Source organism: Lates calcarifer, linkage group LG3, assembly GCF_001640805.2.
Source record: "Lates calcarifer isolate ASB-BC8 linkage group LG3, TLL_Latcal_v3, whole genome shotgun sequence".
Lineage (NCBI taxonomy): Eukaryota > Metazoa > Chordata > Actinopteri > Centropomidae > Lates > Lates calcarifer.
In genome coordinates this window covers 20,638,913-20,663,999 of record NC_066835.1, presented here as the reverse complement: position 1 = coordinate 20,663,999, position 25,087 = coordinate 20,638,913, and the positions used below count along the sequence as shown (strand labels likewise).

At 40.0% G+C, this 25,087-nt stretch overlaps 1 protein-coding gene across 4 annotated transcripts in view; it reads right to left on the bottom strand.

Moving 5' to 3' along the window:
• The window catches only part of grin2da (glutamate receptor, ionotropic, N-methyl D-aspartate 2D, a), a 179,067-nt gene that overhangs the window by 87,550 nt on the left and 66,430 nt on the right, over window positions 1–25,087 (bottom strand). For 2 of the 4 annotated variants that reach the window (XM_051068899.1, XM_051068901.1), the window contains 5 exons: window positions 21,724–22,405; window positions 19,804–19,941; window positions 15,032–15,298; window positions 9,141–9,328; window positions 4,374–4,514 (listed from right to left, as the gene is read on the bottom strand). In XM_051068899.1, the coding sequence (XP_050924856.1) occupies window positions 4,374–4,514; window positions 9,141–9,328; window positions 15,032–15,298; window positions 19,804–19,941; window positions 21,724–22,233 (1,244 nt within the window). In that variant the 5' untranslated portion in view covers window positions 22,234–22,405. Of the gene's footprint in view, window positions 1–4,373; window positions 4,515–9,140; window positions 9,329–15,031; window positions 15,299–15,898; window positions 16,051–19,803; window positions 19,942–21,049; window positions 21,126–21,723; window positions 22,406–25,087 lie in introns of those variants that run through there. The other 2 variants (XM_051068905.1, XM_051068908.1) reach the window with 2 other exon arrangements.

Below are 25,087 nucleotides of genomic sequence, written 5' to 3'. Positions count from 1 at the left end.
TATCCCACTTCTGGCAGAGCTTCAAAGCCATGTGGAGGTGATAGCGTGACACTGAAGTAGTGTATTTAGCTATGTTGTGGAGGAGTGGAACATAGAGATCAACTAAACAGAATCACACTGTTTTTTTTTTTATGGACATTTATTTTCTACTGCAACTGCTTTGAATCCAAGCTCTTTTTTTTCATATTTACCATTTCACCACTTCATGCCCTTTGGTCGGATCAGACAGCTATCTGATATCTACTGTTAAGTGAAAAAGCACCAAGAAGCATTAGAGATGAACTGACATCCATCTCAAACCACCTCCTGAGCTGCCACTAATGCCAAATGTCGAAAAGGTGTAAATGCAACAATCTTTCAAAGCTGCATAAGCAATCTTTGCTCGTCTCAAGTGTGGCTACACACTCCCTGGAAGTAGCCACTTACAGGGTCTTTCTCTGGTGTTAATAGCAACTGAAATGACGCTGAACTCAATAATCTCTCTGTCACATAAAGGCAACATGAAGAAGAGCAGCTCCAGCTATTTAAAAAGTCACTGTCAAACAGAGGGTGTGATGAGTGTTTTTCTGACCCCTGATCATCACAAACACAACTGAGTGAATGCTCATGATGGCAATAAAATATCTTGCATTAAAACTTATTGGACGACATTTCATCATTCAACAGGACAATAAACATATGGCCAAAGAACTCTTCAGGGTTAATGGGTGGAAGATCCTCAACTGTTCAAGTCAATCACCTCATCTCATCCCAACTGAGCTGCATTACCTTTGCTGAAGACAAGACTTAAGACCACACAACAAGCAGCTGAAGGTGGCTGCAGTGACGCTCGGTGAGAGCATCACCAAGGAAGATACAAAGCACCTGCTGATGTCTGTGGGTCAAAGACTTCAGACAGGTAATGACTGCAAAGTATTTCTCACAAAAAAATTCAATGTGATTATTTTGTTTGACATCAGGTGTATCTGTCAAATTACATTTGAAGCCCCTTGGAGCACTATGTGTTATTGTAAATCTGCTAAAATTAAAGCTGAGACTTGAGACTTCAGGCTAGTATCCATTACTTCACTTTAAATTGCAATGTGCTGAAGCATGGAGATTGAAGGACAACAAATGTATAACTGTGCAAATATTCACAGTCTGGACGGTAGATGCATAAAGAGTCAACTAAAAGGTTATTAAATCAGATTGGGCTTTTATAATTTAATATTATTATTATTATTTTGAATTATTATTTTAATGAAAGTGTGGCCTTCAGTACTTTAAAGGCAGATTTTGTATTCACACAGCTCAAAATAAAGATGTTTACATGTGAACAAGGCCACAAAATTGTTAAACACAAACAGGTTGAGTTTTATTTCTAGCAGAGCCATTTTTGGTGTTCAGCTCCCTTGAGAGCAAAACCCTTCACGTGTTACAGGTGTCATTCATGCTGCTGTAGCGAGGAGTATCACTGCCACTCGATGAGAGTCCCACGAGCCCCGCGCCTGTCAGCGTGACAGACAGCCCTGCTGCTGATTGAGAGCATTCAAAAGCCAGATTCTGAGGGGCATGAAATGTTTTGCCGAGTTTAAAATGAACCTCCTCACTTCATTAAAGAGTGCAAGCGGGCAACCTGCGGTAACTATCCATCTGCAGTCAAACTTCTTCTCTGTGCAGGAAAGATTTGTCTGACACCATCATCAATCTGTCATCATATCTGCACCAATCTGTTATTTTGTGCCGTTAACTGTTGTAATTTAGATTTTCTTCCTCATCATGCCTCATCTATCCTGTTTATTACAGGAAGAACTTGCTTGAATGCTGCATTTCTGAGAATGCCTTTTGATACGCACAGAGTAAGAGGAACCTAAACAAAGTTCTCAGTTAATGTATTACATTTATTTGACAAAGTAAGCTATATGCTTTACATATAACTTATACAGATAGCTTACATATAGCATACACTTTTGGTTCAATTTCTTGTTCAAAAATACACTCAAACACACCACATGTGGAAAGTTGAAGATACAGTTCAAACCACTAGCCCTGCCATTAATGGCAAACACGCTCTACCACCTGAGCCACAGCTGCCCTAAAAAAGTGAGAGTCACATCTCCCAAAGCGTGATCAGACTCAGCATGAAGCAAATTTTAGAGGGGAGTGCAACTGCATACAAGTGGATGCAAAAATACACAAGTTTATATTTGGTGGTTCAAATAAACCACTCATATTTGTATGAATCTGGTAAAATCCGGTGGTTGTAGAGTCTCCATACTTGCACTGTTAAAGAAAGTTGACTGAGTTCATCTCACTCAGTAACTGACTTAAGAAATACAACCACTTCTGCAAGTTTGGTTATTATTAATTATTAATCTGTTCTGGTACATACTGCCCACAGCAAACACCTATATGATTGCACACCTAAGTCCAACACTGACAAAAAACACTCTCCTTTTCAACTAAACAGTGCTAAAAACTCACTTTACTGTGTGACTCGTTTGTTTTCCCCCTTCCAGCAACATACTTCATCGTACTGAGTTCAATTCAGTGTCAGGCCTGATTGCCAGGACAGATACAGTCCCCTCTCAGTAGATCAAATAAAGCAGTTAGGGATTGACTCTGCCTTGCTTAAAGGCACGTCAGCATCATCTACTGAGGTGGTCTTGTTCATTTCTGTTTTGATAGGGTTATTGAGGTTACTCCTAAAAGTTGACTTAATGGAACCCAGAGCGGAAATCACTGTTCATGCATATATTCTGCATCCCCCCTGCAGACAACTAATTTGTGAGTTTTACACAGTACAACGGCATTAGTAAATCTGAGCACAAATCTCCAGAGCCAGTCTACCACCAGGTTACCAGACAGCTCCTGTAACCCTGACGGCTTAAAACAAAGCAAAACCTGACTTCTCCAAACAGTTCCCAGAGGGGATTGTGCCAAAGAGAAGCAGCAGTCAATCAAACATGCAGTTAAAAGTTTGACTTCTGCTGTCCTGCTCCTCTGCTCATTCCCTCTCTACATATTTCAAGTCCCGCTGGGTAAGAAGGGTAAAATGTCTAAAATGTTAATGTAAAGCTCAGATGTTTTGGAGGTACTATACATGGTTCTCCCTGGTTTGTAAGGAAGGACAAGTTTAAAATATATAAATATAAATGTGTGAATTGTATTGTTGTGTTAAAATGTTTTTTTTTTTTTTTTTTTTTTTTAAAAAAGGATTTATGACCATGGAACTGTCCATGGTGCTGAAAGATACCTCATGGTTTACTGACTTTCAGCACCATGGACAGCTCCACTTGTTCACTGAACACTACCAAGCCTTTATTAAAACAGATGTGATTAGAGATCAAACACAGCGAAACACAATAAAGAGTAATAGTAATGGTAAAGAGGCTCATGTGAATAGAAATAATAAGTGAAGAGCACAACCCTGTGAGACACCACTGCAAAGGACCCGCATCTAACAAAGTATGTTACAAAAGTGTACCTAACGATCTTACACACACAAAGAAAGCATTCAAGCTCACACAGTAAAAGACAGAGAAGTTAACACACCACTCTTTTTTGTTTCTGTGAGGATAAACAATCTAGTTCACAGCGGGTTGAGATTAGCCTCAAGTCCTCTGAAGGACATGTTTTTGTGTAACACATTCCTCACAGGCAGCAGCCCCTGATTTTTGGACACAGCAGCTATTGAACATTTTGCAACAGCATATGGGATCTATTTGTTCCTGTATGCCAGTGGTGGGAATCAAAACTTTGTCAAAAACCCAACAGAAAAGTGATGTACCTGAGACATATATTGGTATTTTCATGCCTATTTTTTAAACACTTCCATTGTGAGAGGACACAGACTACTGGATTAACTATAACAGTAGCAACTAGACATTTTCTACAAGACATGAATGCACCATTATGTATTGAATGTCTACATTCTGGCAGTGCTGAATGTGACCCTGAACGTTGTTGCTGAGTTGCAAAATCAATATGCTTTCAGTGTCAATGTCAATGTTTCATTATGTAAAAGCCCAAATATATAAAGCCAAAGCAGGAAATAATGTTTGTTCGACCTTATGATCACTATGTCCAGTAATCAATTCTCTAGCATTAGCAAGTACAAGATCAGAAACACAGAAAGTCCAGGTTTCCATCATCACCAACATGCAGAGTTTCACCTATAAAAATGTGACTATAGAAACACGTCATTTTTTAGGCCAGTATGACTCAGCTCTCTGGATCTGCTCTGAATGTGGAAGCTTCATTAAAGCTGCGGGCCACTGTTTGCTTTTCCATGCTGTTCTGTTGTTTGTTCACTCACTCTGCTGCATGTCAGAAGTTGGTGTGAATTACATCAAAATTCAAAGTCACCCTCTGTCCCTCTCCCTCCCTCTCACCTGATCCTGTCTGGCACTCGATGGGTCTGGTTACCGTCACTCTGGCAGTTGCCTGCATACTGCGACCGGCTGGTGGCCCCCTGGTCCCTCCGCAGAGCCATCGCCCCGTGGGTGAGCACAGAGACGCCCTTGGCAATACGCCTGCAGGATTAGGGAGAGTACAATGTGAGACAGAGACACATAGGATATTGTCAAAGGTCTTTTCTGACACTGCTGAAGTCCAGGGGGAAAAAGAGACAGTCTAGGTTGAAGACAGCAGTCGCTGCTTGAATAACTGCATATCCAGTGACAATGAAAATGCAGCAAGGCTCAAACCTAATAGCACTGGACTTACAGGGGAAAATGAGTGAACTACTTTCCTTCATAACTTAAAGCTGAACTGGGCAAAAATTTAAAGAACACCCATCTTAAGAGTTTAAATTATATGTGGCTTCAACAAAATGAAAAGTAATTACATCTCCCCTGACTGAAACACTGTAGAATTGCCCAATTTCTGCAAATGAGGGTCTGGTGTTGGATGTGAGTACTTTGCACACAGAAAGTGATGAATCAAGACTTAAATGTAAAATACAAACTGTCTTCTCATCAGCTCAAAACTGGACTCACCAGCATTACATTATTTTCCTCTTGTTTTTGCTTTGCTCAAAGACAAGCTGAGAAATATTTATCCATTTGGGAAGTTTGCTGTCTTGCTGAGGTTGAGGAGAGGAAGAATAATATTAATCTGATCTTTGGGCGGCTGGTAGAGAGACTGGTCCAGGATATGTTTAGTCTATCTTAGCAGAGGGACCTGAAACAAGGGGAACGTTTTCCAGATAGCTCTCCATTATATGAAATATCTTCAAAAAGGCCTGAACTGTTATTATTTTATTACATTTTCTATCTTGCTAGCTAGCAAGCTAGAAACAATGAAACAATGCTCTTTGAACAGTCTGAAGGGCCTTACTTTATAGTAAAATGTTGGTTGAGTTTTTATGGTTGGTAGATTATTGAAAAAAAAAAAAAACCTTCTTGTTTTAGCGTTTTGGGTAGGGAAGATGTGATGTGATTTTATCTGGCCTGCAAGACACTAAATTCTTTTTCTTTTGCTTTTATGAAGTGGAGCTGTTTTCTACAAATGCCACCACTGCAACAGTACTTTTGGCATCCAAATGGGCTTGGCATTTGTATGTGCACTACAATAAATAATATAACTATCTATAGCAAGTATTTATTCAGTCATATTTGGCAGAAGTTGCTCTTTTCTTATAGTAGGCACTGAAAGAATCAGACAACAAGGATACTGCGAGGATAAGTGAGCACTCATAAACAAACACATAGTTACATGAATATTAGATCTAAGGCCAACAATACAAAAAGGTTAGTTTGATGCTGGAGCTGCAGAAGCATGTATGCATGTATGAATATGAATGGACATTATGAATCAGTTGGTATCCGAGCACCTGATGAATGAGCCACAGATGACGAAGCATGACCGGAGAAGCTGAGGCAATAAGCTAACGCAAGCACAACTTCAATACAAAAGTGAGCATCCAGTTTTGAAATTCACTTAAGAATCCTCCACTGTGATAAATAAATATTAGCAGACTCTCTTGCTATCTGTCTCAGGACAGTTTAATAATATATCAGATCTGTAGGAAGCTTTCTCAGAGCAAGAGCCTATTTAAAAGGCTTTTTAATATGGCTGTAAAGTCAACTCTGATTTGTAACTCACCACTTAAAAACACCAAACACTTCTCACTTCATATTATACATGATGATAAGATTTATTATGTAAAATAATCATTTAAGACCAACAATAAGTTCTTGCTATAGTCCTGCTGATAAGGCCTACCCCAGCAAGGCAGAAGACCCTATCTAATGATCCCAAATTCATAAAGCATTTCAATGGAGTCTTGCTTCCATAATTCAGCACATTACCACTTCAAACAAGTTGGCGGGCCAGGACATGAAGTGAGGAAGGACTGTTGAAGAGAGTTCAAAAGTTCAAAAGTGTTTTGCGCATAAATTTGAGCTGTCACAAATTCTGTCCTCTTCACGGGGAACTAATTCACAGTCATCTTCAGGAGAGGAGGCAGGGTGTTCACAGCTGTACCGCTGCATGTTCCCGTGTTACTTTAAAAGTTGTAATGATACTGGCACAAGTTCCGGTCAAATGATTCATAAAATAAGCTGCTTTCCAGGAGGCAGAAGTAATGACGTGATGTAAATCTTCTCTTGCATGTTATGATATGCTGAATCAGTTAACAAGGTTGGATTTAATTTCACATGTGACTTGAAAGAGCTGTTAGCGCTGCAGTGGGGTGCAGCGAGCGGGGTGCAGCGAGCAGGGTGCCATTTCTTTAAAATGTTCACAGAAACTACTGGTCCAAATCACAGGGATCATTTGTTTAGTGTCTAGAAAGGCTCTCTGAGGAATCCATCAGCGGCAGCTTTCATAAAAACACTGCAGCAGAGAGCAAGATGCAGCTACAGTACACATTTACACTGTAATATACCACAGAGCAGAGGCAGCGATTACTGTGTCATATTCATTCAAAATATTTAATTGCAGGGATTTGAGGGACACAGCTGCTGTATACTTTGCACTCCTCATTTTCCAATAAACCACTATGAACAGTTCAATTGCATAATGGTGCATTCAGGCAATTCTCAGCAACTCATAAAGTTGGGAAATATCATATGACCAAGTTGTTTTTACCAGGTATTTTCCTTCAGTAAGTGGTATACATATTTAAAAGAATATTTATTGTAATGGTGAAAAAAACACACTAAGGTGCAGCAGTGAAAAAAGTTTTAGAATCACTAACTAAAGTAGCAACACCACGATGTATAAATACTCCGTTATCCAGCAAATCAAAATCTACAAGTACAATTATTATCAGCAAAATGAACAAGCATCAACTCATTAACATACTGTGCCTGGTCATGATGAAGGTAATTTTATCTACTTTTTATATCTGAGCTTGAAGGTTGATTCTTAGCCTTCAGCTTCACAAAACAAAGACCACCTTACTTGTTTTCAAAGCTTTCAGTCTCATCTTGTGGCCTTCTTCAGCAGATGTTTCAGAGGTACAAATTAAGTTGGACCTTGTTGAGAAGTTTTTTTTGTCAAGCTACTTCACATATTTTTGAGTAGTTTAAATTCTAAAAATGCAAGAGCCTGGCATATGAAGCCAGGGATTAATTCCACATTTAGAAAAATGTTGGTTTTCACCATTATTTATATATGTAGTACTAGTGTTATACGAATTTTACCTCATGAAGGTCAGAAAACCAAAAACTCTGTAAAGAAAGTGAGTCCAAGTGACTAACTGTGTGCAGGATTTTGAACCTCCAAAGACTTTTTTGATCAGATGCACATTACTAAGACCTGCTGGTGTGCAAGAATTCTATAGTAATAGTTATTAGTAAATAGTTAATAGTAATTTTGGACTCCAAGCAGGAGTGCCTGAATGAACCATAAGTTCTGGTCTGAGTGATTTTTCATCAGGGGATAAGGTGATGAGGTTTAGCCTGTCTGTCAAGTCTTAAGAAAGACCCATCTGCATCAGTCACATCCCTCTAAGTATCCAGCCTCTGTCTTGGGATGCAGCATCTGTGTTCCAGAATGAGCTGTGGCGTTCTGCTTAGTAGTGACAAGTGTGCTGCTCACTTGGGCTTTCCTTTTAGCATGGACACTAATTTCACAGGCATAGACACCAGATGCATTGCTTGGCAAGTTGGAAGGAATCCTGCATCTCAGTGCATGCAAGATGGCCAATAAACAGCAAGTGGTTTTTTTTTTTGTTTTTTTTGAAAGAACAGAGAGTGACATGGCAATGATATGTGGGATGACACACATATCTAGTCAAATTTAGGAATAAATGCTTTACATTGATCAGTTTTCTATCAGTGTTGCACTGTTGCAGAAAAACAGAATCTCACTTACAAAGTGCTCATCTTTGCCCTGTAATATTGAACTGTCATCAAAAAGTGTAAAAACCCTTTCCTCCCTCTATATCTTCTTTCATAACTAAAGTGGATTTAATAGTTAAAATCAATAAAGGAATGTACCTTTCACCTGGATTCACTTGGTCGGTCTATTTAGATTAGATTAGATGAAAATTTAATGAACCCTGCTGTGAAATCAGGTCATCCCTGCAGCAGATAATACATCGTGGACAGACTAGGTGGTCGTAAAATTTTACAGTGTGTCCCTGTGTGTTGCTGTGGGAAACACAAGGAGGAAATGTTTATTTTCTCACTGATCCTCATGTATTTTTAAAATCATACAGTTGGGATGTCAGAAGCTTCAAGGCTTGGCATTGCAGAACATTTAATACATGTAAATTCTCTATTCAACTGAGACAAAGGAGAAAAACTACAAAACATAATTTTACAAATGAGTAGTATGAAAGGTTTTGCTGAATCATAGTGCTCCTTCAGTTATATTTAACATTTTCACATTTTATTTTAGAAAAGGTGAGGATTTCCACATCTGCTCTGCTCCTATGAAATTGATTTAATACCCCTAAAAATGTAATAAATAATATAAGAAATTGGTTTTTTTTTACTTGGCTACAATGGCCACTGTTGAGGAAAAGGCTTGCTTAAATGTTAAAGGGACATAACGTTCTCCTCTGTTATGATGTGCATTGTTCTAACCCTGTTTTCATTAATCTTCACATGTAAAGGGGTCCCCAAAAGACCATCACTGCAAAGTGAAAAAAAAATAAAAAATCACTATATAACACATCTCTAAAAGACCCTCCACTCTGTTCATACCTGCGTGGCTCATCTCTCCAGCCCTGCGGCCGAATGGCAAACAAAGCCTTGGGCAACCCCTCCAGGCCCAAACCGGACAGAGCTGGTCCCACAGCAAACCACATGTGACTGGGCCCGGCCTGACCCGCTGCCCAGGCTGCCCGGAAAACCAGCTCAGCCTCCTCCAGGGAGCAGTAAAGCAGACGGACCTAGAGGATGAGGAGGGAATTAGAGGAGGAAGAATTTAATTGAAGAAAGAAAGGTACAGGGAGCAAAAAGGAAGGACAAACCGTGGATGGTGAGGCATAAAATGGAGAGGAAAAGGGAAAAGAGAGGAAGGAAGGAAATTTAGGATTGAGGAAGAAAATAATGCTAAAAGAGAAAGGATAGAAGATGGTAAAAAGACTAGAGAGAAGATTAGAGAGTGAAGAGCCTAGAAGAAATGAGGTCTTGAAGGAAAGATGCAAAAACAAAAAGAGAGGGCCAAGGAGAGAAATGGGGGAACAGAGGAATAAGGAACCAAGACAGTAGAGAAAGGACAGAGGGAGGGAGGGTAAGGAGAGGAAGTGAGGACGAAAAAGAGGTTCAGAGGAAGGATGGATGGATGTGGAGAAAAAGAGGCGAGAAGTGAATTCCCATCCCATTTTTCACTCTCCCAGTTTCTAGCTGTTTGGTCCCATAATGCCCTTTCATGTTTCCTTTACAATTATGGATTACATTCATTTATACATCAATACACTTGGTGCACTTATATATTAATGCTTCTCTCTTTTTTTTTTTTTTTTTACACAGAGAGCTGCACATGAAAAATGGTGCCTCTTGGTCTGCTTGCATTTCCCCTTCATACATTATTAAAAACAGAGAATTGAATGGGGGGAGCAAGATTAAAAAGACAAAGTGAGAGTAAAAAATTTGAAAATAGAAGAGGGTGACAAAGAGGAAAGAGGCTGCAGAGTGTGTGTGTGTGTGCGTGTGTGCAGTGAATGCTGAGGGTACTTCAGATGATTACACAGAGGAAGCACTTGAGGAAAATTTGCGCCACAGTTTTGTAAGACGTTGACGAGGTTATAAAACTGAAATTAGTCAAAACCTAAATGTAAATTGCTTTACTAACACACTCTGCCAGCAGGCGTGTGGTGTGTGGATCCTGTCGCATGCAGCACATTCACCACTGTTACTCGCGTCAGAGAGGACAGCAAGATGACGCCGATCCCTCCCACTCAGCTGACAGGAGATGGGGTCGGCATGAGGTCCACTCTAGCGCGCAATCCTTGTCAATCACACCCTCTGAGCAGTCAGGGTATATTTAGACCTCTTTACATATAGCATTGACATTTCATGAGCTTGAAGTTTGTCGCACTATATGTTTGAAATAAAGATGATCCGGTCTGTCAAAGTGTTCTCCCCCTCTCATCCTTGGAAGAGGGAGCTGGGTTCCTTGCCTTCTGCCATCCTTCAGAAAGAGCCATAATTCGTTATAATTTCATGCTATCAATCACGTTGTTAGCACAGGTGTCTCATTTTTCAAATGCTGGACATCTCATTTTGGAAGAAAACATTTCATTTAGTTCCCCCTGGGTCTTCATATTTTATCATGACAGAGCTTAACGGCATCAACATGCAGGTTTTAAATGAAAAAAGTCTCTTTCAAAAATGGTGAATATTCACACAAAAAATACACCATTTAGTAGAGAACCAAGATTTGATTTAAGCTAAGTCATTTATCTTCACAATGGGACACTTCCATTTTTACCCTCAACAGCTATTATTAAAAGGCATTTTGAGTGCATGTATTTGCATTAAGGTTGGAGCTTAACAGATAATTAGAAATCAATAAACTGTCCATAACAAAGACTTTTTACAACGGATGAAATAAAGATCAAGTCTGTAATGTGCAAAGGGCCACTCATAGTGAAAAACCAACAAAGCTCTCTCAGCTCTACAAAGTGGTTTAGCATCTTCATCGGCTCATTGTTTTGGTCTTACATGCAGTTCTCCTGTTTGATTCACCCTGACCACTCTCATCAACACCAGCATCAGGAGACTGATCTTCTCAGCAAACAAGCTCTGATAAATCACAGTACACTACATGCCCAGCACCAATCAGAATTTGGACAGAGTTAGCAACGAGCTGATGCACAAAGTGAGACATTTAGCTTGTAAACAGCCAGGGCATTTCCTCTGATAATTTTGGACTGAAATGTGTTAGTAACATGGCATATCAAAAAATAGTTAAGTACCAAAATCTGGTACTCAGTGTCTGGTCAGATTTACAATCTTGCCCACTCATTCTTTTATCAGAAAATGCAGATCCATATCAAAGATATAACAACTGATACATGGTTGGGTCCAGGCTGATTTGCATTTCAGTGCAGACTCCAGCTCAGCTGAGAAGAGCAAACATAAACGCAGCAGATGCTTCAATGCTGTATGTTAATCACTGAAACCACCTGAGAAGATGGTCAGAGCTGCGTTGTGACTCTTTAATATTAAAGTCTGAATTAAAAGGTTTTTTAAAGCATTACACAGTAGTCTCTGTTGCTGCACTGCTTGATTTGCCATGCATTTGTTCTCTGATAACTTAAGTGATTCCGACATGTAGAGGAAAAACAACACACCTGCTATCTTGCTTACCAGTCACAACAGCAAGATGCAGATCGTCAGCTAATGCCTGCGGTATGCTAATTGATGAAGGCAAGCTTTGAAGTAAAATAAATGGCCCATGCAACACTACAGCCTCCCCAGAGCCTCTGTGATTATGCATAAAAGAGACGTAAGATAAATAATTTTGTATTAGCTGCAACAGAGAGTTGTCAGGTTGGCAAGGCAGACTCCAGTGCCCCCAAGAACTCTTTGGGGGCACTGGAGTCTGTTTCTGATGGCAGCAGCACACATGATCACCTGTATTGGGTTTTCAAGGTCCTATAATGTGTTTAATTCCTTTGGAGTTGTATTTGCATGTGAAGTACTCTGTGTGCCTGTGTTTGACTGTGCACACAGGTATAAAACTGCTGTGTTGTGGTGATGCAGTTTCATAGCAGCCCGATCAGCCCTTGTGTCCACAGTGTGTGTCTGGGTTCGATAATAAGACTTTTGCATAAGATGCCATGAAATTTCCTCACTCAAGCTCCCTTGCTCATTGATCTTCACTCTTCCAAAGCTGATTGAGGGGCATTAGAACATAGTTTAGGATACAGTAGAAGACCAGATCAATATCACGGTCACCCAAGAATCAAGGAGTGAGGAGGAAGAAAATGAGGCAAATGAGATATACCCACACACTTACACTACGGCTGCTTCCAAACACGCTGGCCTTTAAGGCAGTAAGACAAGTAAAAAAGCAATAAGCTATTTTTTCAAGGGCATTTGGTAAAATGCTGCTGCTGAAAATACCAAATTTAGATGGATAACACTGACCCTGAAACCAAGAAACACAACACCCCGAGGGTGTTACATCCTTGGAGACTGTCCAAAAACTTGCCCTGTACATCACTGACCATTGTTTAGTATTGTTAGTGTGGAAGTGGACATTTTAGTGGGGGACATAATAATAGTAATAATAATAGTTCAGCACCCACTGCAGTTGTTTAGTCCGAATCTGACAAGTGATTTTTAGCACTAGCATTTTAAGGTAGTTTAAAGTACCGTATTAGTAGTACTGAACATGTCTAGTATGTCTTGTACCTTTGAAAAGAGTCAGTGGGTTTGGAACATAAAATATGACATATTCAGATTCAGATTTAAAACAACCTTTAAATCCACAGGAAGAAGCATCAAGACTAAAGAAAGATTTCAACAATTTAAAGTTTCATAGTGAGAATTGAAAGTATAGTGAGAAAGAGCTATACAGAACAACATACCTCCAGAAACCTTCCTAGATCCAGATTTTAGAAATGCCCTAAAATATCCTGCACCTGTACAATCTAAATGTGTACATCTCCACATGTAAAGCCAAGCAAAGAGAAGATTCACTCCTTCACTATCCAACATTTCATATCATTTTCATTACATTACATCATGTTCACTCTGATCCTTTTGCTTTTGGTCCATTTTCTATCTCTTTCTTTCTTTTTCCCTTTCATGCACTTCATTTTGACAAAGGTCATTTATGCCGAGAACGCTGAGATGAGTAAGGAATGAATGCGAATAAAAAGGGTACAGTGTGAAACAGAGAGACAGGAGATTTTGCTCATGTACAAAGACGAGGGTTAGGGAGTAAGAAGTGAAAAGATCCCGTGGGGAAACAGGAAGTCTTTCCTCTCTATCAGATGTGTTAGACCATGGCTAAGGTCACCTCAGATGATGTCCACTTTGGTTTTACTGTCCATTTTGTTGGATTGTGTTGTTTCTCTGCAGCAGTTTGACAGCAATGATGCAGAAAAAGTCTTTTTATTTTTAACCTTTTCTGTTGTCAAAGCTTAGAAAATGTTTCCTGGCAATGAGTCACTGTACCAACTGATTTGTGAAGTCTGCTAAACAAGACTCCTGAGCTTTGTAATATTTAGCTTAAAATAAATAATTGGGGTCCCAAGTTCTGAGAAACTAGGTGTGGAGCTAGCACTATGCTACAAGAGGGACAAAGATTAGCATTTAATCTTGACACACCTACACCGACCTGGATTTGCTCACAAAAAGTAATATTTCTTTCTCTTTTTCTTTCCTATAGTAATTTCTGTATTTTTCTTTAGGTTTTTTTGCCAATGTAAACAACAACATCATCATACAGGATGAAGCATTGCTGAACTGTGCAGGGATGCAACAGTTCAACACTTCAATTATACTACAGAGCTCCCAGATGTATGTGTGATAGTGTGTCTGGGCGTGTGTGTAAGCATTCCCCCAGGATGTTGGTGTAAATGAAGAGGGTGTCCTCAGTCAACCTCCCCTGAATAAGGTTTTTACTGTTTTAAACAGTGAGAGGCTCAAGCTTTCCTCAAAACTCTTCCTCTGGTTAAAATGCCTGAAGAAGTAACTTATAATGACATCCATTGACTGCAGGTATAATGCCACTGAGAGCATTGTAAATATATTGAGCTGACAAAGTTGATTAACCTGGTATTGGGTTTTTAGAGCCTAAATGCAATTATTTATATTTTTTGGTTTTATAATCTGTGAACCAGAATGTTGTTCATTCATTTTTTAAAATTGTATTTTTGTTTAAAACATTAACTGTCAAAGAGCCTCAAATTCCAACCATATTAGCTTTTTTGTATTGTGTCAGACCTTAATCAGCTACCAAATACTGCTGCAATTATTATTCATTCTTTTCATGATTAATAAATTAATTGTTTGGTTTACAGAACACTGGAAAATGTGAAAAATCCCCATTATAATTTCCTAGAGCTCATTGTGATGACATTTTTGTTGTGTTTTATTAACATCCTCTTGCTGTCCAGAAAAAAAGGCTTTTCATGTGCGCAGTAGTGCCAGGATTTGAATAACACACTTCTCCTGCTCCAATACATGCATGCATCCACCATTTTTTTCTGTAAAGTATTTATGCTACCAAACTGAAGCAGTGGTGATCCTGTAAGTGTGTAACAAAACCCTCCTACTAAAATCTTTCAGGTTGTATATCATTTTCTCTTTCTATGGGCACAGCCAGCAGTCAACAAGTTGTGACTTTCAAGGTGAAGATAGCAATTGACAGCAGGAAGTCACAGTATAATGGAGGAGAGGATTGTCTGTAAACTGTAGACTGACTGTATTCACCATCTGTTTCTTCAAGGCTTGTGGAGCCTTTACAGATGTCGGCTACCTGAGCCTCAGGCTACAAAGAAGTCATTTTGAGGTAGAGAGCTCATCAAGATGACTGACAGGAATCACAGGAACACTGACTTCACTGGTCATTCAATTAGAAACTGCAGTACAATTAAAGAAACAAAACTGAGGTTTGTGTGTCTTTGCCTCACCTGAGCTTCATTGTCTTTAAGCAGCCGTTTGGTTCGCGCCCCACCGGGGTCGTCTGTCACATTAAGAATCACCTCACTCTTCTTCTCCCAACCAATGAACGAACCATCCGTCATTCCCTCCACCATGGCCAGGAAGTCCTCGTAGCCATGGTGACGGGTGGTCACTACAGAGAATGCGGTCCAGTCGTACTCTTCAAGCACTTCAAAGATGACCTCGAGCTGGAGCGAGGTGGAACAGGTGAACTGGAGGTAGATGGAGCCGCTCTCCTGAAAAGCAAGGAGACAGAGAACATCAAGCCATGGGTACATCTGGATATTTAGGTGGGTAGATACTGCCCCTAAATATGTGTTATAAAATATTAACAAAGTTATATCACAAGTAAGACTGATAACAAACCACTGTTATCAGTTCTGATGGCTTGTGACTGCTGCCTTGTTGGACCTATGCCACATTTCAAGTTTTCAGCAGCTGCTTTACTCAGTTTCACTGTCAGAGCTATGAAAATAACAGTAACAATAAAACATCACTAATTCAGTAATGGAATGATCCAGCACAACACTTAGACACACTCCCATTAAACAGAGGGTAATAATCTGCCAACACATGGCTCTCATCACAACTTGGTCTGTACCTCTTAATAAATGCAAAATATGAACAAAAAATAAAGCATTTTCACAGATATAAATGAATTCAACCCAATGACCAGTTCTCACGACTAACAGCCTTTGAATATGAAGTTAGACAGTAAATAAAATACGTTTTAAGTCTTCTCTTAACTAGCCAGTAGCTAGCTTGTGTCAACTTTGCAAAGATCTTTAGCAAACATTTGCTCGCAAGTTTATAGTACTTTGTACGCGGTGAATTACCTTTAACAGGAGGGATGAGTTTTCCTACATTTCCTCGATATTTCATTTCGCTAAGTCTGAACTGTCACCTGAACCTAACCCCAACCAGTTATCTCTGCTACAGCTAGCCAAACCATAACCCGTAACCCTAACAACAGAGTGGGTTGCTCGAGGAAACATCATTTTAACGGCGGTTGGGTAGGGGAACCGTCGTGGACGCAGGACGCACGACACACGTCGATGGACGCACCAAACAGACGTAGCCCAGTTAGCACTACCGCTAATCTCTTAGCTAGTTAGCACTACCGGGCTATGTGAGGTATTACTACAAACTACTTAGCTACACAGTGATTGTCTCTCAATTATAATATTGATATTTTTTCCAAACAGACTTTCTTTTGCTGGTTAACAGACCCAAACATTGAAGAATTTGAGGACATACAATAATCAAAATGTCATTCATATTGAAGGGATAATGTAGTTTCAAAAATCTGATTAAGTTCTTCCCATCTGCAACTGGGCAACAAGATCTAGTTCCCACCCACCCACACGGACTCTAATCCTGCCCCTCCATGGTATATAATCTCAAGGTTGCCTGCTTCAGGTCTTTGTTTCTTTTATTGTCATTTTTGCATTTGGAAACCTTTGCCATGTTTAACAGTTTGACCAACTAAAATCACAACAGGTTGACTAACAAGCTTTACTGCATTTTTCCCTTCACTGTACAGAGCATGGATGTACTATTATAGAGTTCTTATAATACATCCATGGTACAGAGTCTTAATATTTTCCAAGGACAGTTATATGTACTTCACCTTCTATCTCTACAACAGGCAGACAAACTTGTAAGGCTACAGAAAGTAGTCCATGGACGCCTTTGGCTGTTTCCTCACCTTGCAGGCATGCAGGGTGTGACTGCCTGTCAGGAGTATCCCAAAAGGCATGTGATGGCATGTGATGCCCCTGCTGGAGCCATACGCATTAACAGCATCAATCCACACATCTTTATATTCTTTACACTGACCAGCACCACAATAACAGATTTATGTGTGTGTGAGTGTATCCTTACAGTAGCTAGTTCTTGCTGCTCTCATCCAGTTCAGCTCTTTTCTTTGCCTCCCAACACTCAGAGGAATAACACAGTCTGTCTGTCAAAAAAGTCCTTGGCATGTGAATAAGGCTTTCAGTATCAATGAAAGAAACAATGATATCCTCCCTCCCTGCTGCTCCAGTCACATTTAATCTGGATAGATGAGCTGCTCACTGGCTGAATGAGGACTTCATTTCTATTGGCTTTTCTTCTATTGTATTTTTCTTAAAACTAGAACAAAGGATCAGGATGGAAAAATCCATCAAGGTTGAGAGGTGGAATAAATGTGAGATTAAACACTAAAATAAAGCAAAGCTTTTATCATGACGGTGACATTGTCCAAAGTTTTAAGATGCGTATATTAACAATTAATTATTTATCTCTTTATGAGCATAAAACAAAAAGGCAGCAAGCATGTACCTAAATTAATCAAGACTCTGCATCTGTGTGTACATGTAGATGATCAAAGAGGAAGCTTCAGGGAATATCACACCACCGCCCCATGTCGACAGGGCTCACCTCAGGTTGTGCTGCACTGAACTAGGTCAAATATCAAACCAGCAGCAGCCTGAGTTGTGATGTGAGCTTGTCTGCTTTTCTTAACCCAGCTGAGAATGGAGCATGCAGGGAACAGGCTGGGAGTGTGAGGTGGTGGTGTAGCATGACACATAAAACTAAATTTTAGTGTCCCATTGGAAGCTGGAGCTAAAATAAAATATACTCTACTAGCACTCTTGTCATGTGAGCACTCAGAAGAAATAATGAATGAGTGATGTTGTGTCCCAAGTCACAGTTTTAGAAGCACTGTTGACACAAGGTTGACTGATTCTTGGCATGTATCAGGAAACATGCATGACTCAGTTTCCCAAAGGCAATTAAGAACTGATTAGAGTTTAGTTATTCAAATATTTCTCAAATGCAGAGCTTACTCTGGAGGCAAAATTGCCCAGTGGGCAGGGTGAAAGAACCCTAGCTAAGTAACAACTGACTCAATCACAGTGGAAAGGGCAAGAGATAGAGTAAACCCTTGTGCTCTGCTAGCATTCTGTTTATAATAAATTATCTACTAGTTAACCCAAATATCTCTCCATATACACACTAACCTGCAGCTTTTTATATAAGACAATTAGGTAGCTTTCCAAGAACATAACTGCCATCATAACTGAACTACTAACTAACTTTTAATAATCAGTTTTTAAATTAACCATACGTCCTATTAATCCCATGACATCCCGTCCTGCCCCAGTTTCAGCTCGTCCTCTGAATGTGGTACCTGACATTTAAGGGCAACATTTTAAAAGCTTAGTGAGTCTATGTATTAGAATATTAAAGGTATATAATATGTTATGCTCACTAAAACTTTAACATTACCATTTAAATATAGAGGAAGAAACACAAAAAGTTGTACAAATGTAATCAAAGGGACTTCACTGAGTCTAACAAGTGAAAAAGTAGTTCTGCACCTTGTGCGACTTCAAAGTGAACTCACCTCCCACCATAAACACAGCTGCTTTGGATAATGATACGTTCTGGTGCTGACAGCTCAGTGCCAAGCTGAGTGTGTTACATCAACTGTTACCGTATCTGAAGTCACAGTCATGTAATATTATAATAACCACATCGTACTGTCAAGAAGATCCACTTTAAACTAATTGGCCAACTTATTAAATATCACACCTGTCAGGCTAAACTGCTTTGTTCGCTGTGATCTACTTATGACTAATGTCCCTCAGCAAAACATTACCTTTTGTCGCACACAAATTAGCCATTTGGAGAGATGACACCCATTAATTTAGTGAGTGAACAATGAGCAAGTAAGCATCACTTAAAATAAGGTAAGACAGCAGGTGTGATCAACTGGATCATGAATTTTGACACAGAAACTTTGGTTTTGGTCCAGCCAAAAAACAAAAATGATCAAAACATTAACACTAATGCTAATAAAATGTAAACATACATTGATTCAAATTACTAATGCACCTTGTCTCAGCTGATGATCTGCAGTAGGCTGGATACTCTCACAGTCTGCACTAAAAATGTCAAATTTACGAGCACATTTCCTTTTCTCGGTAAAAAGAACCAATTCTGGTGCTGATGAGTTTAGCAGCACTGACAGAACTAGAGCAATTCTGACTAAATTTAATTTTCCTCTTCTTCATTACTGCTTGATGATGAGGTCAGAGCAGCATGTTTTCTGAAATGTTTAGAGTTTAGACGATGACTACATCCTACAAGGGACACAATTACAGATAATCACTCATTTTCTGGTACCAGAACTACGAGATACAGCTCTCTTTTACAGATTGCACATACATAGTACCATCCATATTACTCACAGTCAATTAATGATGATTCATTCTTGAAGGCAATGTATTACTCCACATAGGACAGTCTATGTCTTGTTTGAAAAATGAATGCTTAATTATTCATAAATCAAACTAAATATTAAGTATGAATTAAAAACTAACTTGCCAAGTTAATAATGTAATTTTCATAAAGGAGCAGTCCTTTAAGAAACAGTTGCCCTCTACTGATAAACTGCAGGACACCAATCTCCACCCACTTCAACAAAAGTAAAGGGGACCAATATCCTGTTTTGACAGTGATCTAATTTATGCCAGTATATCTCATCATGGCTAGCAGCTTTAGCCATAACTTAACTCTAAACTTTTAACCTAACTCCACTGCCAGAAATCAGATCTGTAGAGGTCAACAGGTCATTCCTTAGTCCCTTTTCACAGTCTGTGTTTCCTCATCTAGGCCACAGACAGCCTTTGCTTTAGCCCAAATTAAATTAAAAGGGTTGATGATGCAATGTTAAGTAACTCATTTTTACCTGTGGCTCTCGTCCCAGGCTGGCTCCTCCCCCAACGGCAACCACAGGAACCCCCGTCTGGGCGGAGACAAACTCAAGCATGGGGGCAAGAGGGGCGCGGTTCGGCGGGGGCGGTCTCTCCTCCTCAAACACCAAACCCTGGAAGTAGAACAAAGGTTGCACAATGAAACAAAGCACATCAGACAAAAGGTATTACATCAGCCTCATTGAGACGCAATTTCATAAGCTTCTCCTCAGACTTTTATTCATCAAAGCTGCCGTTTCTTTTATTCTTATGCACCAAACCCTGAGAATAAATTAAAGGCTGAACAAGTGAGCACAATATATTGGAACATGGAGTACGTTCATATGCTGTTCACAGTAAGCAAGATAACCACTCGTATTCTAGTAAAGGCCCTGCTTTCTTACCCTGCAAACAAATATCTCCACTGCTGAAGAAACCAAATATTTCCAAAGCATTTTGGAGGTTTAATGAAGTAATGAAACAACTGCTGGAGGCTTTTAAAAATGGCACTGCTTTACTGCTCTGCTTGGCAATCAATGTTCACAGAGATAAAATCAGAATAAGTCTCTGCAGTGGACTGGCATCCTGTCAGGAGAAAAGTGTGTGTTGTACCTGTGCAGCTTAAGCTGCTTCGCACCACAGAAACAACAGATAAGCCCCAGGCTTATGGGCCACCTCAGCTCCTACAGGGCTTACTAACAGGTGTGGCTGTTGCATACATGCAGAACTACTGCTGCAAAAAAGCCATGTTTTGCACAAATGTCCTGGTAAGCAGGTTTTTTTTTTCTTTGTGATTACCTTTCAATAAAGAACTGTCAACATCGTTAATGAATTCAGGATAAATGCATGAAGTTCTGGCAATCGCCATTACTTTCTGTAATGACACGAGGAGGAGCTGTAGTGATTTGAGGCTGGCTTGATGACTTAACGCTTGTTTTCGTGTAGAGATTCAGGGAAGCAAATTGAAGCTAAGTGTAGCTGACGGCTCAATTCTCACAGGGAAGCATTTGATATGCAAATAGTCTACAGATAGGACCTGGAAATAAGATAGCAAGTGTTACTTAAAAGAGTTAATACCACATTTGATCTAAGACATTTATAACAAGACCCTTCCACTGTTCTGACATGAAAATAAATCAAGAGACAGACAGCTCGACACAGATTAGATAAACAGATACACATATAATGTATATTTCTTCAGATGAATGAATGAGTCAATGAATGAATAGTGTGCTTTATTACCTCCGTCAGTATGATCACAAGCAGCTCTCAGTGATGAGGTTGCAAACTCAGATCTGCTCCCATCGCAAGTGTCATACTATGAATGAATGAGTGAATGAATGATTAAATGAACAAACTCCACAATGAACATGAAAGACTGAACAGAGAGTTTGTGATTTCTGTAAAACACAACTAAATGAACAAAGGAACAAACAACGAAACCAATCAAGAACAACATGTTAAAGGTCTGATAGATTCTCATTAAATTTTCAACAACATCTTGGGGTGTCAATATGGTAATGTTGTGTTATGGACTCTGCTATGTGCAGAACTTTCTGAGAGATTTTTGTGTGATAGCTCGTATTTAAAGGTTTTTGAAAGTGAATTTTGTGGGAACTTATGGGAACAACTGAAGCATTCTGGGAACACACAACTACTGGCACAAATTACTAAATTGTTTTTTAACTGTTGTTTACCTGAACTATTTCTTCTGTGACTTCTGTTATGGAAATCAAATGATACAACACTATGGCATGGTGTTTGCTGCTGTTAATGGAATATTACTTTTTCAGCCATTTGGATACACGTTTTGGAAATTATATATTGTCACAGAACATCTGTAAAACGTTGTCTAAACTCTCTTGAAAGTAATGCTCCTAAGTGTCATGTGGGTAATGTATGTACTGTGTGTCTACCTGCAGTGGTGTGGTGGCCAGCAGCTCACACAGCTGCAGCAGCAGGCTGCCCGGGCTGCTCTCATTCACAGCCAGGTAGATGACGTTGGCCTGACCTGACGGTGTCATCACCGTCTCCCCCACGAGCGCCGCCAGCGACAGGGATGACGAGGAGGAGGAAAATGAGGCCATTGCAGCCGCTCCTGCCAACGAAGCTGTATCTGTTACTCCCCTTCCTCCTCCTCCTCCACCTCCTCCTCCTCCTCCTCCTCCTCCTCCTCCACCACCTCCTCCTGGACCGTTTCCCAGACCAGGCCCCAGCCCCGGCCCCGGCTCACCGACCCCCGCACCTCCCACCACCGCCGTCTCCGGGAGCAGGGAGGAGCCCGAGTGGACCACGGCGATGTTGACACCACCCGAGTCCCTCTCTCTCTCCCGGGGCCGGAGCAGCAGGGGGGGCGAGGGGCGTGCGGGCCCCGTGCAGGCCAGGACAGCCAATAGCAGTGAGAGGGCGGGCCTTGGGGCCACCATGGGGTAAAAAGAGGGCCAGTGGCAGCTGCCCGATGGGGTTTGACAGGTAAGGCCAGGTGGGGTTTAGGGATTTGGGGACAGTGGGTGATGTCTGTGAGGGGAGGAGGGAGGGAGGAGAGGTGGGGGGAGAGTCGGTGGCTCACAGTGCTTCACCTGATGAGGAGTGGAGAAGCTGGAGAGGAGACAGAAAAGAAACTGTGTCATTATACTGCTGTCATAAGTCTTCTCTAACCATACGTAGAGTTTCAAACAGTCACTTCTTTTTCTCTTTCAAGAGTTATCTCAAGTGGGACGGTTGATTTATGTTGCCGTTATGAAGCACTTATTCTCCAGTAAACAATGTAAATAAATGACACACACTACACGTTCTCATCCTTGTATTTATTGCCCCTGCTCAGACATCCTGTAAATCCAACACAAAAAGGATTTCATCCAAGCGGAGGCTGCACACTCTTAACGCTGTTTACATTCCTAATAATGAAAACCTGCTGACATTTAGGATTAAACAGGAAAACAATAAAAGTTAACAGATAAGGATTTTTCAAAGTGCAGTTCAAAAACTCCAGAGTGATTAGTGTTTATCACCAAATACGACGCCTAAATCAAAACGAGGATCTTGCGGATTAGTACTTTAAACACATTGATGATATTGTACAAACAATTTGGGCCGGAAGTTTTTCACTGAGCATTGTGGCAGCTTTTATTCCAGCTCTAATAAGCACCTGCAAGCTAACAAAATTAAACTACGTTTGTTTCCAAGGCACTATGTCCAATTAATGTACACTTGTACACTATTCAGTCAGATTTAGTTTTGTCCATTCTCCAATTTCTAGTACAGTATACTAGCTACACAAAAATAGAAAAATTAGTACATACTGTATAACAGTACAACGGACTAATAGAGTGTAGCATGGAATTCAAAAACAGCAAAGGTCTCTGGCTGAAAAAGTCAGCAGAAGGGAAGAGCATAGTATCCGGGTCAGGTCATTTCCTCAGAGACAGAAAGTTCAGAAGAGTGGATTTCATTTCTACCAAATGCATTTTTTCCACATTCCAGCACAGACTGAGGTCTAAGTCAGAGCATGCCAGCGTGTGGATGGGCCCAGAGGAACAGGCAAGAGCAGGATCACGGAGAATAAATTGTGAGTACAAGCAGAATAAGGAAGCAGAGAGGGACCTGCAGGTGTTAAAGGGAAAGAAGATGAACTAAGGGACAGAGGGAGGATTAGATAGAGAAGTGCAGATTAAACTGCAGTGGGAGGACAGATGCAGTGTTTGTTTGTAAGGGAGAAGAGTACAAAATGAGACTTGCATATGTATGAGAGTGAAAACGAAAGAGGAGCGGGTGTAAGGAAGGAATACAGAGCATGCATGTATGTATTTGTGTGTGCAAAAATGGACATGCAGTGCATCTGAATCTGAACAATGAGACTCTGCTGCATGCTACAGTATATATAATGAGTCCTGGCAATGGAAAGCAATTTGTGCACAATTTGACATGATGGCCAAAGTAAAAATGTTCCAAATGAGCTTAAAATGTTCAGGAAATGAAGAAAGTTTAGCAATGAATCCCCTCCACAGCTGCCTTTACCTTAACGACACAGAGGTGTCATGTTAACATACAGTAACATAACACTAATTACTCTGGATAATTGCAATATATGAAAAAATGTTTGTGGTATTTAACTCTTATTGGAACTAATAATCATCATCTTTTCAAATAAATATGTTTATTTTGCAACTATACCATCAGTTGCTGCAATATGAACAAATTAAATCAACGTACATGCAGATGACGAAATCTTTTCTGGGAGCTTTTTCTAGGAGCATGTGCCACAGAACCACCAGTACTGCTTGGTGTAGTTTGATTTGTAGGTTATCTCTGGGATGTGGAGTGAAAAAATATCAGTCTTAAGATTTAAGTTATTAAAAATGTTTAATAAATACAATAATTAAAACAACATCTCTAAACTTTAAGAGTGACTTAACGCCAAGCTGGACACAACTACAGGTCAGCAAAAACAAGATTTCCAGCTAATGAGTAAGTTACTCTTTATTGTTGTAAGTTACTGACTAGGAACATATTTATGTTTTCACCAGCTGCAGTAGCCTAAAGGTTTACACACATCCACACATCTGTGAGCTGCCCAGCACTTACAAACCATCTTCTGACTGTTAGCGGTTCAGGGTTAAGCATCTTGCTTGAGGGCATCACAACAGAGGCTGAGGGAGTGAAGAAAGTGTTTTTTTCACACAGATTAAATGTTAGTAGTTTAATAACTGTGTGTGTGTTTTGTTCAACTACACTGAAATGTGCACATGCACAAAGCTGGAAGAGGAAACGGACACTGTCCTGCAGGCCCTCCAACACTGTTTTATTTAAGTGTCCCTGATCAAGGCACTAAAGCCCTGTACTACTCATCCACTGTTAGACTGGGAGCAGAGAGAGGACTAACAGGCTGACTTACACACTGCAGTTTCCCTATCCTGATGATTAAAGTCATCAGGAGTAAAAACCAATACAGATGACCTGAGTCTAGAGATATATTTAAGTTCACCTGATATCAAACTGATGTCAATATCAAACATAAATTTAGGGATTGATGGAGCAGACAATATCATGAATATTATATGCAGTATTTAGTATATGTTAAAGCTAAAAGTTCTGTATGTTTTAATAGGTTGTTACCTTAAAACAGTGATGTATGTAGTTCAAACACCAACTCTGTGACCAAAGAATCAGAAACACTTAAGTCAAGGAACTGAGCATTTACAGCAAATGGTTATACAATTCTTTTTGAGGGGTTCTGCTGGGAAAGCTAATTTCCTGTGGACAAACAAATATGTGAAGATT